The sequence below is a fragment of the Gracilinanus agilis genome, chromosome 2, assembly GCF_016433145.1.
Source record: "Gracilinanus agilis isolate LMUSP501 chromosome 2, AgileGrace, whole genome shotgun sequence".
In the NCBI taxonomy this organism is placed as follows: Eukaryota; Metazoa; Chordata; class Mammalia; order Didelphimorphia; family Didelphidae; genus Gracilinanus; species Gracilinanus agilis.
In genome coordinates this window covers 656,011,964-656,026,541 of record NC_058131.1, presented here as the reverse complement: position 1 = coordinate 656,026,541, position 14,578 = coordinate 656,011,964, and the positions used below count along the sequence as shown (strand labels likewise).

Below are 14,578 nucleotides of genomic sequence, written 5' to 3'. Positions count from 1 at the left end.
TAGTTTGAACTAACATCATTAAAGAATCTCAGTGATTACATAAATCTTAGCCTTCTGAGATTAGGAAATTAGTGCTTGTGACCATGTGTAATATAGTTGAGTATTTTTATTTCAGAATGATGAGAAGACAAACTACCTAAAGTCTTTATATTTCTGTATAAACCTGAGTTTATTTCACTCTCTGAAAATTCATGATAAAGGAAAAGTCTCTTGTTCAAATGACCAGATGATTAACCAATCTTTCTCTTTGGGGTCTAAAATGGAAGGATTTTATAGATAGAATGTCATAAAAAAACCCACAATAATGCAAAGCAACAATTATAGTCACTGGCATACCTAGAGTTCATTATTTTTTAACCTGTTTTAATACCCAAGTTTCTTAGGACATGAATTACAAGGTTGCAAAGGACTGGGGGGACTCATTAATTCCATAATCCTGCTTCCAATTTTGTTTTTAGGAATGAGCATTTCATTGCTTCACTCAGGAAATAGGAGTCCCAATTACTTCTGAGGTCAGTTATTATATATCTAATAAAAACTGATTTTGTTCTTCTCGTGTCATCTCTCCAATGATTTTAGAGTTTGCTAGCTATAGTTTTCTAAATAACTGCAACTATGAGAATAATCAACAATAGCTCCCATAATAAATTTATACAATTATTGTCAAATTCCTCTTAATAAAATGTGTTTGGCTCTTTGGGGGAGTAACCAAAAAAGATATTATATCCTGATTCACCAGATGACTCACTGAGACCCGATTTAATTACAATATTATAAGAATATATCTAGAACTACATCTTGGCTCCCCTAATCCCTTAAATGTGGTATCAACAGTTCCCACCTGCATGAATCATGGGGTGACTGTTATAGGACCACAAGGTCACTGCCACCAAAAAAACACTAGCATTTACATAAATGGCATTCTGTTGGAATTTAACAGAGGGAGGAAACTGGTGACCTTAGTTTGATACCTTGGATATCATCCTTCCTTTTTTTTTTTAAAGGACATCTTGTACTTCAGTTTAATTCAACAAGTAAATTTATTGTTGAGAAGAAACTAAAAAAAATTTTTTTGTATTAATGTTCCAAAATAGATACATTGTTTAACTATTCTCAATGACATTTTTTGATGTAAAAAAGTACCCATCCTACTGCATTCCCAAAACTCTGGCTCAGTGGGGCTCTGCCACCTCCACAATCTTGAGGATGGGACTTCTCAAGTTAAAATATTACTTTTCTAACCTTTAACTAGAAACTACAACTGTAACATATCCCTGTATTCTGAGACTTTTTGATACTAATACTACCTGTTACTCTTGTGAGCTTTTCTTCCATTCTCACTTCTTTTCTTCTCTCATCCTCTCCTTGTGGCTCACCTCTTGGTCTCTTCTTCACATAGTCTCCTAGCTGCTGAGTGAGAACTTTAAATTGAATAAGAACAGTATCCTGAATCGTTTCAAGGTGTAGCTCATATGAACTCCCTCTACGACTAAAACTTTGCTCCTCTGAATAGTTTGTGGTCAAGTTATTTTAAATGATGGGGGCTGGAGAACAGGGGCAGGTTTGGAAGTGACTAGAATAGGTTCCATAGCTGAAGCTTAGTTTTGCTTTATGAGTCTTGAATGTATCTTATTCTAGGTAGGAATAAGATTCATACATATGTACCCTATGGGTTTATGATGCATATGCTTTATAAAATACATTGAGCCTTTTGAAAGTACACTGGAAAATGCTACCACACACTAGTGATTGGGGTGGGGAAGTATTTCTCTTTATTTTTGGTTCCAGATGTTTACATTTTGAGCTAAGTGAGTGAGTGAAGGAGGTACCTTTTTAACAATCTAAAGAATATTATAAACTTTTGATACAAATACAATAGAATCAGAATGAACCAGAACAAATCTCTTCTCCCAGAAGGGGGAGAGGGAGGAGAGGAAGAAGAGGAAGAGATTACAATGAGGGCAAAAGTATTTCTCTGCACTGAGATAAGAAAAGACAGTGCCAAGCTGAACCTTGTACATAGTAGATGCTTAAAATTTACCATATTTAACTGAATTATTAGTAATGAGCTTTAGAATTGTAAAGTTCCAATTAAGGGACTAGTCAATGATAACAAAAGATGAGGCTAGGAGAAACTTCTGATATATTACACAGTAGCAGTCAATCTCTACAATGCCGATGTGTCAAACCAAGAAGCTAACCACAGTAATTTATTTAGCATAAAATTACTCAATATTTAGGAATCAGACAAAATGGGTGAGGGAATACATTTCATTTTCCTTAAAGATTTACAGAGGTGAAGCAGAGAGCAAGGGAAGCTTAATTGTGGTGAACAGAAGACAGGGGAAATTAAAAAACAACAACAACAACAAAATGATCCCTAACTTATTAAAGTTTAACTGAGGTTTTGTCATTATTAGCTTTCATTTCCTGGGTCATTCTGTATTCAGGGGCAGGGCTTTAAGGTATTGGGACTTTTTTTCCCTGTGATTTTCCATTTCTACTATTTTAGTGATTGCTCCTGTGTTACCATGGCTCCTTATTTTTCTAGACCTTAAATAAAAGTAGGTTTGTTTCTATTTGGCACAGACCAATTATATATACAAATAACGTACTTCAATGGCAGGTTGATGGTTCAGTGTATTTGAACAATAGTAAAATGAAAATTTTGTGCAAAGGTTACTACCCAAACTTTGAAAATGGCTGGCTTGGAGGTCCTGGTGCATGCAGTTAAGCTACTTCCAAAGCCTACAGTACTCTGAAGTTATGGTTTAAGTGTGGCCTTTCATTGTAACAATAATGCCTGAGGATTACGTTCTTTCAGGAAGAAGTGAAAGGGCACAGCCTTGACACCATTCCTTAGACATAGAATCAGAATATAAGGAAAGACAAATAGAGAAGATTGAAATTTAAGAAAAGATGAAGATAATTGCACTGAACACATCATTTTCTTGCAAGTTTGGAGATGAGATCTTTCCATTCTGCCCTCTTCCTCGTGATATACATAGGTGTGAGATGCTGCAGTCGTGGCTCTGGCTGTCCCTTAAAGAAGCCCTGACACAAGGCCTCTGTGTTACAGATTACATACATTCCACAATCATAGCTGTTTTGTTGAGCAGGGGCTTTCTCTTCTACAAATGCTACTTTGTCCCCTCTTTTTCCCAAAAAGGCCTCCAGTTTCCCTGCTACCTGTCTTGCATGTACAGAGTTGCTTCTGCTATGTGAATCATAATGGGAAAATCTATTTTTGTCTTGGTGATAAACCAACAAACTCCAATGAGTTCCCCCAGCTGCTTGATTGGAGTTATTATTGATGGGTAAGAACACGACTCTTTTGTGGGGCAAGTCAAGAGGCTGAAGGAACATGGTGATCTCCTCTGGGCTGGTGGTACACTTGATGAATTGAGTGACTTCTGGGCTGATGAAACACACTTGGTCTGAGCAGTCATGGAACTGGTCACTAGCAAAGTACTCAAAAGCAAATCCAATAATATGGTCATTAAGCCAGCTGGGAGGATCCAACAGTGAGACATCTGATTCCCGAAGTAAACTGTCCATGTAACTCAAAACAACAGGGTCCATTCTGCACAGAGACCAACTGGAAACAAACGGTAAGAGCTGAAGTAAAGGGTAGAAGACAATATTTACTGATGTATATTCTATATAAATACTAAGGAGAAAACGAAATCATACTGGTAGGGAGCTTAGAAGAGCAATTAGAATGTCAAAAGACCTATGTTATAGTTTTTATTCTACCACAGGTAGAACAGGGCCTCAGCTCTTATCAATTAAAAAAAAAACCCAGATAAATTAGTGTGCTGCTTGTCTTAACTCACAGGGATGTGAGACTTAAAATGACACAGTCATATATAATTCTATTTACTATATAACTCTAAAGAGCTACATAAGTGTTAGTTATTATTACTAATATCCCTATTTTATGGACAGGAAAACTGAAATTCTTAAAGGTTAAGTGATTTGCTCAAGGGTACACAGCTAATAAGTAGGAGAAACTAGGACTAGAATCCAGTCTTCTCACTCTTGAGTAAAGGGCTCTTTCTACTATTGTCATAATCACAGTTGATATTTTTATAACATTGTTATAGCACACATTCTGAAGCATTCCAAAAACTTCTAGAAGATACCATTCTGAAAGGCTCTGTTCTTCTTTGGGAAAGAGTTTACTCATTTGAGAATTCTATATACAAACGAAATCACAGGGCTAGCTCCTAAACTTTTAACATTTTTAAAGAATTTTATGCATTTTGTATCATTTGATCTTCTAAACAACCCTAGGAAGGATATTCTTATAATACATTATAAGATATTCTTACCTCTCCATCCCTTTTTATAAAGATGAGGAAATTAAGACTCAGTTAAATTAACTGGCCAATGTTGACAAATCTTGCCAAAGTCAGAGGCAGGATTCAAACTCAGCTCCCAACTCCCAGTCCATTGTTATTTTTACTACAACACAAATCCTAGTTCTGTCACTCACTACATATATTATCTTGTCACTTAAAAACTCTGGGCTTCAGCTTCCTCTGTAAAATGAAAGGATTGGATGAGATAATCTCTTAAGGTCTCTTTGAGCTCTTGGGTCTATCTGTGCCATGTTCCCTTTCTAAAAAATCTTTGCTTAAATAGGAATTGAGTTTTTAGGTTGCTAAGATGGTGATAGACTTTCTAACTTCTTTATAGAGTTGATGCAAAGAATGTGCTTTAAAAACCATAAAGAACTATTTTTTAACAAATTAAGCTGTTAGTATTTAATGTCTGATAAAATGCTTCAGCAAAATGAGGAAACATTTTTTAAATAATGCAATTAGAAAACCCTCCTGGGTATTTAAGTTTTACTCTTTCTCAAAAGGGAAAAAAAAAAAAACAGGTAAAAAGCATAGTATACCCCCACCCCCACCCCTTTCTGCTTTTAGGGTTGGAGTAGAGAGTGATCATTTTAAGGGAGGCAATGAGCTTGATTCTCCCCTCAACTAGCTCCTTGGAAATGCTTGCATTAAGTTAGATAGGGTACCAATCTGTTCCAATATTTTAACTTTGGCACTAGGTGCCAGAGAGGGGCTTACACCAAAAGGAACTATTTGTTCTCACCCCACAAAGAAAGATGCCATTATAGGAAACATCAGTATGTTGTCAATGTTCACAAACTGGGCAGTTCTGAATAGTAATGGGTTTACAGTATCTTCTGTTCTCTACAGATAAATGAATTCAATAAAAAATTCTTAATGTTTTAATATAAACTTCCTTCATAGTCAAAGCTTAATAAAAGAATGAATCTAGTTATTTATAATTAAATTCTTAAAATAAAATTCCATAGATTAAGGAAGCTATTACAAAGCACAAAATATCAAAGTAGTTTAATGTTTAAGATTTCTTAAAGGATTGACAAATTAAAAGCAAATAGTCTTTTGATTAATTGTTAACTTAATTTAAAAAAAGCACTGGACTGTAGTAAGGAACTAGATATTAACTAGCAAGGCAAGTCACTTAACTTTTCTATGCCTAAACTTCCTCAATCTATAAATGGTAGAATTGCAGTGGATGATCTTGAAGATTTTTCTGGTTGTAAATTCTATTGAGTCTAAGTCTAAACTTTCATGTAAATTTTTGCATTGTAGGCACTTAATAAGTGTTGAAAAAACGAATTAATGTTTAGGAAGTGGTGGTTAGATGTTCTTTGAGGAAATACTTCTTATTGCAAAGTTTGTTAATAATTTTTAGCATGTTGTTCAGTCATGCTCAACTGTGACCCCATTTGGAGTTTTTTTGGCAAAGACACCTGGGTAGTTCGTCATTTCCTTCTCCAGCTCATTTTACAGATGAGGAAATGAAGACAAACAGGGTGAAGTGACTTGCCTAGGGCCACACAGCTAGTCTCTGAGGCCAGATTTGAACTTTGGGAAAATGAATCTTCCTGACTTTAGGACCAACACTCTATCAATTGTTCCATCTATTCAAACCATGCCATTTAAAAAGCAACTACTGAGCAGCGAAAAATTGTCTTTAAATTTAAGTTTAAAGATAATGTAATTTCAATATGTAATATTAATCTTTTAAAAATCAATTGACACCTATACTAGGCATTTTATTTCTCTGGTATTTTGTACACATTACAAAACTATTTACTAAATTAAATAACAGAATCATTTATATAATTTAAAATCACATTATAGAAGCAACTAGGTGGCTAGGTGGACAGTGTCAAGCCTGGAGCCAGGAGGTTCTGGATTCAAATTTGACCTGACATGTCCTAGCTGTGTGACTCTGAATAAGTCACTTAACCACAACTGCCTAGCCCTTATTGCTTTTCTGCCTTGGACCAAATTCTTAGTATCGATTCAAAGTGGAAGGTAAGGGTTAAAAAAAAAAAATCATAATAATGAGGATGCTGCAAGTAAACTAGAGCAAAGAGGTAGAATTTATTGAGATCAAGGATTAACAGTATTTATAGTGATACTTCATACCATATCAGTTCTGTGCTCCCCTCCCCCCATTATGTACCTACAGCTATCAGAAGGTGAGAACACCAACACTGTTTGTTTTAGTAAATTAGAGTCTCACTAAGGAAATTCAGACTTTTTATTCTTATTCCTTTAAAAATTTATATTACATATAAAAGTTATCTAGGGTAGTTAGGTGGTACAATGGAAAGAGTGCCTGGTTCTGAGTAAAGACGACCAGAGTTTAAAATGTGGTCTCAGCCATTTACTAGCTGTGTGACCAAGGGCAAGCCACTTAACCTGGTTTGTCTCAATTTCTTCATCTGTAAAATGAAATGGAAAAGGAAATGGCAACCATTCTAGTATCTTTGCCGAGAAAATCCCAAATTGTATCAGAAAGTATTAGACAGTACTGAAACTAATGAATAAAAATGTTATTTACATATATACAAATAACATAGAACTGCCTTTCATATGTATATGCACACACAAATTTTAATAGGAATAAGAGTCAAATGGCTAGGCTTCCTTAGATCTTGTAGGGCTTTATTTACTAAAGCAAACAGTACATTTATATAATCAATTTATATAATATGCAAATCACTAAATAGCTCTCCAGTTATCTTTCAATTCATACTATGTACAGAAGAGGCTATTAAATTATTTTAACTATTCATATAAATACATTTTATATTTATCATATGTATTTATATATTTCATATTATATAAATGGTGTATATTTATAAATACATACATAAAACAGCCTCATTATGATGTTATCTTAAGACATCATACAAAAAGCAGACATCTAAGAGTTCCTATTTTTCATAGTCTTTGGCTGTACTGCATAGGACTTAAATGTAATTGCTTGGAAATATCCTAACTGTAACTGATGCTCACTGTAACATGACACTCTAATTGCCAGTAACATGATTCCTTATATTTCATCAAGCAATATGTGCCAGTTGTGCATTAGTGTTCAAGTCATTTATTGAAGTCATTTAATGACAATTTTATCTATGTGATGATCAGGCCTGAAGTATAGTCCAGCATAATCAAGAATTTTAACATAATTTCACTTTTTGAATCAACCTTAGAATTTTGTTTGGCAGTATTTGAAATCAATTAGCCTAAACTCCCACCTAATGTATGAATGCCTACTAGATAGACAGCCAGTCTCTGGGCTTGAGCAGTTTCTCTGTTTTAACATGCAGGATGCTTTCCAACTTTTGACCCCATCTGTAGAGTAACATTCAGTTCTGCTTGCCACATTTTAGGAAGAACACTAATGAGTGGGAGAATGAGCAATGGAGAACAAGCAGGATGGGAAAGGTTATGAGTACTCTATGAGAACAGGCTAAAGGAATTGGAGTTGTTGAGCCTGGCCAAAAGAAGACTTAGGGGTAGGGGGACTGTGGGTATGATAGCTATTTTCAAGACTATAAAGGGTTATTATGTGGAAAAAAGAGCAGTCTTGATGTCAGGAAAAACTTCTAAACAATTAGGTGGCTATTCAAAAGTGAAGCAGACTACCTTTGGAGGTAATAGTTTCCTCTACTCTAGAGCTTTTATGCCAAAACATAAGTGTTTACTTTGTGCCCAACATTGAGCTAAGTTCTGGGGTTTAAAGAAAAAAAAATGTGAAGTCAGTCCTTACCCTCAAAGAGCACACATTCAAATGGGGATGCTTTGGAGATTTGTTTGGATAGAATTTGGACCAATTATCTTCTAGGGGTTCTTCCAACTTTGATATTCTGTGTATTTTTGGTCAACTATGTTGGAAAACTCTCCCTCATAATTAATTTATAGAATATTTTTAAGGTTATGCTTTATATTGATTACCCTTTGATTTTCTTAGCAACTTCATGTAATGAGTAAAATAACATATATTACCTTCAATTTAAAGATGTGGAAACTGAAGCCCAGAGTTTAAACGACTTGCCTGAAGGACCACAGCTGGAACCCAGGCCTTCTGATGCCTACCAGTTTTCCATTACACAATGCTGATTCCCTGGAACAGCTCTGGCCCAACAATGGCCCTAGTTTTGTTCTCTGGAGCAACACAGTAAATTTAGTCTTTTTTTCTCCATATGACAGCCTTTCAAATAACAGGAGATGAAAAATATTTAAAATAGATAACATATGCAGAGCTGTTAAGAATTTCCATATCAACATGGCCTAATATGGACAATTGGTGGAATATTGTCAATTTCAATGTGTTTGCATCTGTAGTGCCTGACTCATAATTGGTGTTGAAAAAATGCTTGTTGAATTGAATTTATTAGTTGAATTGAATAAATGCTTATTGAATTTATCTGCTGAATGAAATACAAATTTTATCTTTTTCTAAGCACCATTCCATTTAGAATCTTTATTACATTACTGTGTTCTTCCATGTGGAAGGACAAACTCCAAATCAACCTAACAATTATTAAGCCTCCTGAACTGGCACTTAAAACTAATTTGTTTTTTAATCTTATGGACATCTGCTTTTTAAAAAAATACTTCCAATTACTTAAAACATTTTATATTTGATCACAATTCAGAGATGACATAATGTTGATAATACAAGTGGTTTTGCAAGGAACCAATCAAGTTTCTTTTCACTCAAGAGACTTCTCATAAGAATTAAGCAGTCTTGGTAAAACAAAACTCTCTAAAACAAAAAACCTGAAACAACCTTAATAAGCTAGCAAGGTTACATAGGATTAAAGTAATAATACAAAAAACTGTGCAAAAGAAAATACTGGCTTCTGGAACCCAAAGCTGAGGAACATATGTTTAAAAAATAAAACCAAAAAACCCATCGTTTCTACAGAGGAGGTAAGCTTCTGGACAAAATAACTCAATATTGGTTTGGTGCAAGGCAGATTTTTGGTCAACTAATTGTTATGTTAGAAAGCTCTTGTCTGCAGTGTTGGTTAAAATGAAGATGGTCAAAAATAGAACAGAAACTCAAATTCAAGAGTATAAGTTTTCAATAAGTTATATTTGCGAAGCTGCCCACATGGTTTGTTAACTTAGAAAGTTAGTGTGAAACACTGTTCTGATAGTACTGCATAGTTCCCAGCAGGATATCTATACTTCTACAGACTAGTCTCAAATTAGATAAGCATTTGAAGGTCAAGAAGAGAGCATTCCTTCTCTTTTTAATTATAGGGCTACACAGCCTATGGTGATTGGTACTATAGAAATGCATTTGATACATTAATTTTAATTAAAAAATCAGTTTTTCTGTTTCTTAAAAATACTAATTTAAGTCATGTTAATATTAATATTTACATGACAGCACTAATAGAAATGTTTTAAAAAAAGAAAGTTCAAATGTTTTAAAAAATATTTTCAATGCTAACCCTAAAATTCAGGAATCTTTTTAAAAAATGCTATTTGAAAAGGGCCATTTCAATTTATCTATATAAGAAATGAGTGAAAGTGAATTAGATTTTGAATCCTTGTCTTACAAATGTAAGTCATGGGGCAGCTAGGTGGCTCAGTGGATAGAGAATCAGGCCTAGAGATGGGAGGTCTTAGGTTCAAATCTAGCTTCAGACACTTCCTAGCCGTGTGACCCTGGGCAAGCAATTCACAGTATTGGTTCTAAAAGGATTTAAAACAAATGTAAATCAATTATACATCAAGGAATTTCCTGTGATTTAGCAAATATGGATCATAAATTTCAATATCTACACATGACAGAATACCACTAAATTTACAAGTGGAAGAATTCAGCTATCAGTTTTTAAAAGTTCCTGATGCCATGATTAACAACTTTATTAATACTCAGCAGAGAAGATATACACCTGCTTGTCTTCATTATCTTAATGATCTATTTCTCAAGAGTTCTGAGACTTCCACCATTTTCTTTCTCAGTGGCAAAGGGATAATGCAGTAAATACTGAAAGATAACAATCACCAGTTTACTAGTCTTCCTTCAACCTCTAGGACTCAAAACAATTTTTCTTTAACATCAGAAGAGATTGCAATTTGGAGTAAATATTCAGCAATTTCCTTTTGGATGGTTGTGATTATTTTTTTCCATTATAGAATTGTTCTGTGCTTGGAAACTTCCTTCTCAGAGAACTTCCTATGCTATGCTGAATACTAATGAAGTAAAACCTTACTAGTTTAAATAAATTAGGAGAAAGACTAATATGAACCAGTTAAAAGTCTGAATAGTAGTCCCATTTGAAGGACATACAAAGTGGAGTAAAAACAGCATGGAATTTGGAGTCAGAAGATGTGGTCTTGAATCCTGTAGTGAGCTTAGGAAAATTTAACTTCTTTGGGTTTCAGGTACTTTTATCTTTAAGATGGGGGTGCTGTGCTAACTGATCTCTGATAGTTCCCTCAGTTCCGAAAACAAAAAGACTAATAAAAGAAGAGACTGGCTTATGGTTAAACAGCTAGGAAGTGTCTTAGTTAAGAATCGAAACTGTCTCCTGACTTAGTCTTATCATTGCACTGTTTTCTAAAAACATGGATTTTTTTCTAGCACCTACGTAGCAAAACAAAAGCTTAAAAAAGTACAGTCCAGTGGAAGGCCCGGATTTAATGAATAACTCATTTACATTCAATATTGTTTGGTATCTAAATTATACTTGCAAAAACCTTGAAAACTGTTCTTTTAAAAAAGGTTAAGCATTTTTCTCAAAGCTAATTTTTGCTCTGCAAATCTTTTCATAGACTACATAAATACTAAACTGCTGTTCTGTCTACAAGTTATCTAATCATTGAGTTCCAAACTTTATTGTACATTTATTGACCAAAGTAGTCATTATCTTGGCCTATGATAAATAGAACTTTCCCTTTCATAAATGTCTTTAGCCTTCTAAAAAATGATAGTAGTACTCTTCCCAATGCAATCCAAGTTAAATGAAAGATTGTAATGAAAAATTTCCAGTAATAGTTAACAAAGGCTGTTAATATATACTAGTTAGCTAAGCAATGGTATTTTTATTTCCTCACTGTCTTCAGAAACTCAGGATAAGAGGAAAGACATTAAATTCGGGTTTTGAAAAAACAAAAACCTAATATCAATAACACTTTTATTAAAGTACTTATTCATTGGTCATTAGGTAATACTATTTGGGGTCAAAAATGCCTTGTGGATACTTAAATATTAACAAGGCAAAGATATTTTTACAAGCATCCATGGGATGATATAAAGGAGAATGCAGGAAGGAGAATTTGACAAATGGCATAAGTTAGATAAAAGTTACTTTCAGAAAACTATTCTCCAATACATAAAATTCTTTAAAAAGTTTTTCAATTATGAAGTATTATCTTTGCATTACAGATGGAAAATATGCAAAACAGTTGATTAATTCACCCAAACACCCATAGCTGATGAATAAACCTAGACTTTCATAGTTTGAAACTATACCATTACCATTACTTTTGTCCTTAACCAATTTTTGGGCCACAATAAAGGGGTATGCAAATTGGGCAAATTATTAGGGCACCTGGAACAGAGAGCTCTCCTTAGAAACTGTTACTGAAACCAGATTTTTGGCACGAAGTTAAAAATACAATTTGATGATTACTATATATTATAAAAGGGTACAAGCGAATAAAAAATTTGAATTAACCCCCCAACAAAACTAAATTAGTCAAAACATTTGATGCATGACAACTTTTAACATGTTAAAGTTTGAATTAAAATAGGAACTATGCCTAATTATATAGTTTGAGTTAGACTACTTTATAACATCCACCTCATCTTAGAAAACATTTTATTAAGTTTAAAGAACTACAGTTTTAGGACAAGAGATTTAGAGTTGAAAAAAACTTGAGAGTATTTTGTTCTCTAGTTCTCAATTTACCATAATAGGGTCACTATTTCAGTTTAAACAGTTGGCTGTGACAAGGATATGGCAACTTCTTGGGGGGCTCCATTGTCAATTCATTGATGTGGAAAGTCCCAGTGTTAATCAACTGCATAATTTATAGATTTAAAGAGTCGCCTGGAGGTACAAAGAATTGAGATTTGAGCAGGTTCATAGTGCTACAATATATCAAAAGAAGAACTTGAACCTAGGTCTTCTGGGCTCTGGGTCCACTATCCAGAAAGACATCTCAGTAATATGCAAACCATTCAAGAAACAGCTGCTGCTGAGGGGGAGTAGTTTTTATATTCAGGTTCAGTAAAGGTTACCTAGATTCAAAAAATATTTTCTTCCAAATGTATAAAATGATATAAATTATTTGGGAACAGAAAAAGTAAGTTTTTCCTCCCTTTCCCCTCAGTCTACACTGAGTGAGCTTAAGAAGGCAATATTATAGCTCTAAGAATCCATTATGTGATGTTGCTCTATGAAGTAACAGTTTAAAAACCTTTTATATGGAAATTCAGTTATTAAAAAACACATAAAGGGTCTTGGATTCCAACTTTGTTAAAAGTTGGAAGGTACCTTAAAAATTCATCTAATCTAGTTTAAACTTATTCAAACAAAATCGTGAACAGTGTGTAATACACTAAACTCTTTGTATATTTATAGCCACCATTTATATGGCATTTACAAAACACTGCCTTGTATGACAGTTATTTGTCACATATTTCTCATTTCTGGGAGTGTAAAGTGCTGGAGGACAAGTAATATGGATAAGATTTTTGTGCCAGGCCAAAACAGTAATATTTATGTAGCTTTTGATCACAGTCAGGTGATCAAACTCAGGTGAACTCTCCGTTCAATGCTCTTTCCATACAACACCAGAGCATGATGTGGTTTTGGAGGAAGGAGCCCTGCATTAGGATTTCCATAACCTGGATTCTAACCCTAATTCTGCCTCTTATTTGTTCTGTGACCCTCTTCAAGTTACTTAGGTTATCTTGAGTTTGTTTCCCCATCTATAAAATGGGCACACTCCTACTTGCCATGTATCCTTTACTGGGTGGCAATGAGGATCAACTGAGGACACCTAAGAAAGCTTAGTTAACTGTCCCATGATACACTAATGTGAGGTAATAATAAATATCTGCTGACTAAAATAATTATATGTTTGTTGTATAAGAAAAATATCTAAAACGGGGCTTGTAGCTTACCGCATATAATGACATATAAATTGATTTTTTTTTTTTTAAACTTCAATGTCTCGCAAATTGGGAGTGGATTACAGTAAGTTGTTTAACAACAATAGAGATAACGGGTTGAACCTATCAAGTGAGGAACCTGGACCCGGATTCCCCATGCCCCCTCAGATGATTTATTAAGGGTTAAGCCCTTCCAGTTCTGTTTATTGGGGGCAGGAGCTGGGAGAGCTGCACCGAAGAGGAGGCGGCGGAGGAGGAGGAGGAACAGCTGCTCTTCCGATGCCTTCAGTACAGGTCAAAGCCAGGAATTTCCTAGCACGGTCTGGGCGGGCTGACAAATATACAAAGTTGCCTTCTGCCCTGGGATACTTGGCGAAACACATGGACTTGGGTGATGGTAGTCATAAGCTGCGTCGCCAAGATTCTCGCAGGGCTAACCCCGGTAATTGGCGCCAGCACTTGGGGAGTTTCCGTAAACAAGAGTCCTAACCAAGGCGTCACTTTCTGAGGGAACAGCACAATTAATGCGGGGACAGGACATCCAAGAAGCCACGGCTTTACCAGGTAGAGCAGGGTTGGGCTGGGGAGGGTTCCTTACTTGCCCCAGGGCTCTCGAGGAAAGCTCCCCAGGGGTTCGGGAGCTCAGCCCTCGCGCGGAGTATGTGGCCCACCCACGTGGGACAGCACGGCGGTGGTGGGGAAACCCTTGCAGCTAGGTTCGCTATCCCTCCACCAGGATTTGGGACCCCTGGCCCGCCCCGACGCTGACAGGGGTCTTCTGTGTCACAGAGTCTGCTCAGTACGGGTGACGGACCGCGGAGATGGCACCGCCGGACGCCACAGAACCCGTGAGTCACAACCCGACTTTCTACTCCGGACCTCGGAAGAGACCGGGCGCCAGGGGCGGGGGGGAAAGCGGGGGGCTGGGGGGCGGGGTCAGAGATGGGCTGCCCCAGCCCACTCCACCCTACCCTACCCCACACTTGGGTGCCAGTGGCAACAGCAGCTACAACCCTTCCTCGGCACAGCAAAACTGGCTTACACCGGCTGCTCCCGCCCTCTTACCTGCCTTAGGCTTCACCCCCCGGGA

The 14,578-nt window shown here is 35.8% G+C and overlaps 1 protein-coding gene across 1 annotated transcript; it reads right to left on the bottom strand.

Annotated features, from left to right (window-relative positions):
• Window positions 1–1,758: 1,758 nt before the first annotated feature.
• On the bottom strand, window positions 1,759–3,582 carry SENP8 (SUMO peptidase family member, NEDD8 specific). Its single transcript, XM_044662716.1, has one exon. It carries the CDS (start codon window positions 3,580–3,582, stop codon window positions 2,944–2,946), a length of 639 nt encoding a protein of 212 aa, XP_044518651.1. The 3' UTR covers window positions 1,759–2,943.
• Window positions 3,583–14,578: the final 10,996 nt, after the last annotated feature.

Bases quoted from the DNA above. Each gene is read 5' to 3' on its own strand.
- SENP8 (XM_044662716.1), bottom strand. From the start codon at position 3,582: ATGGACCCTGTTGTTTTGAGTTACATGGACAGTTTACTTCGGGAATCA.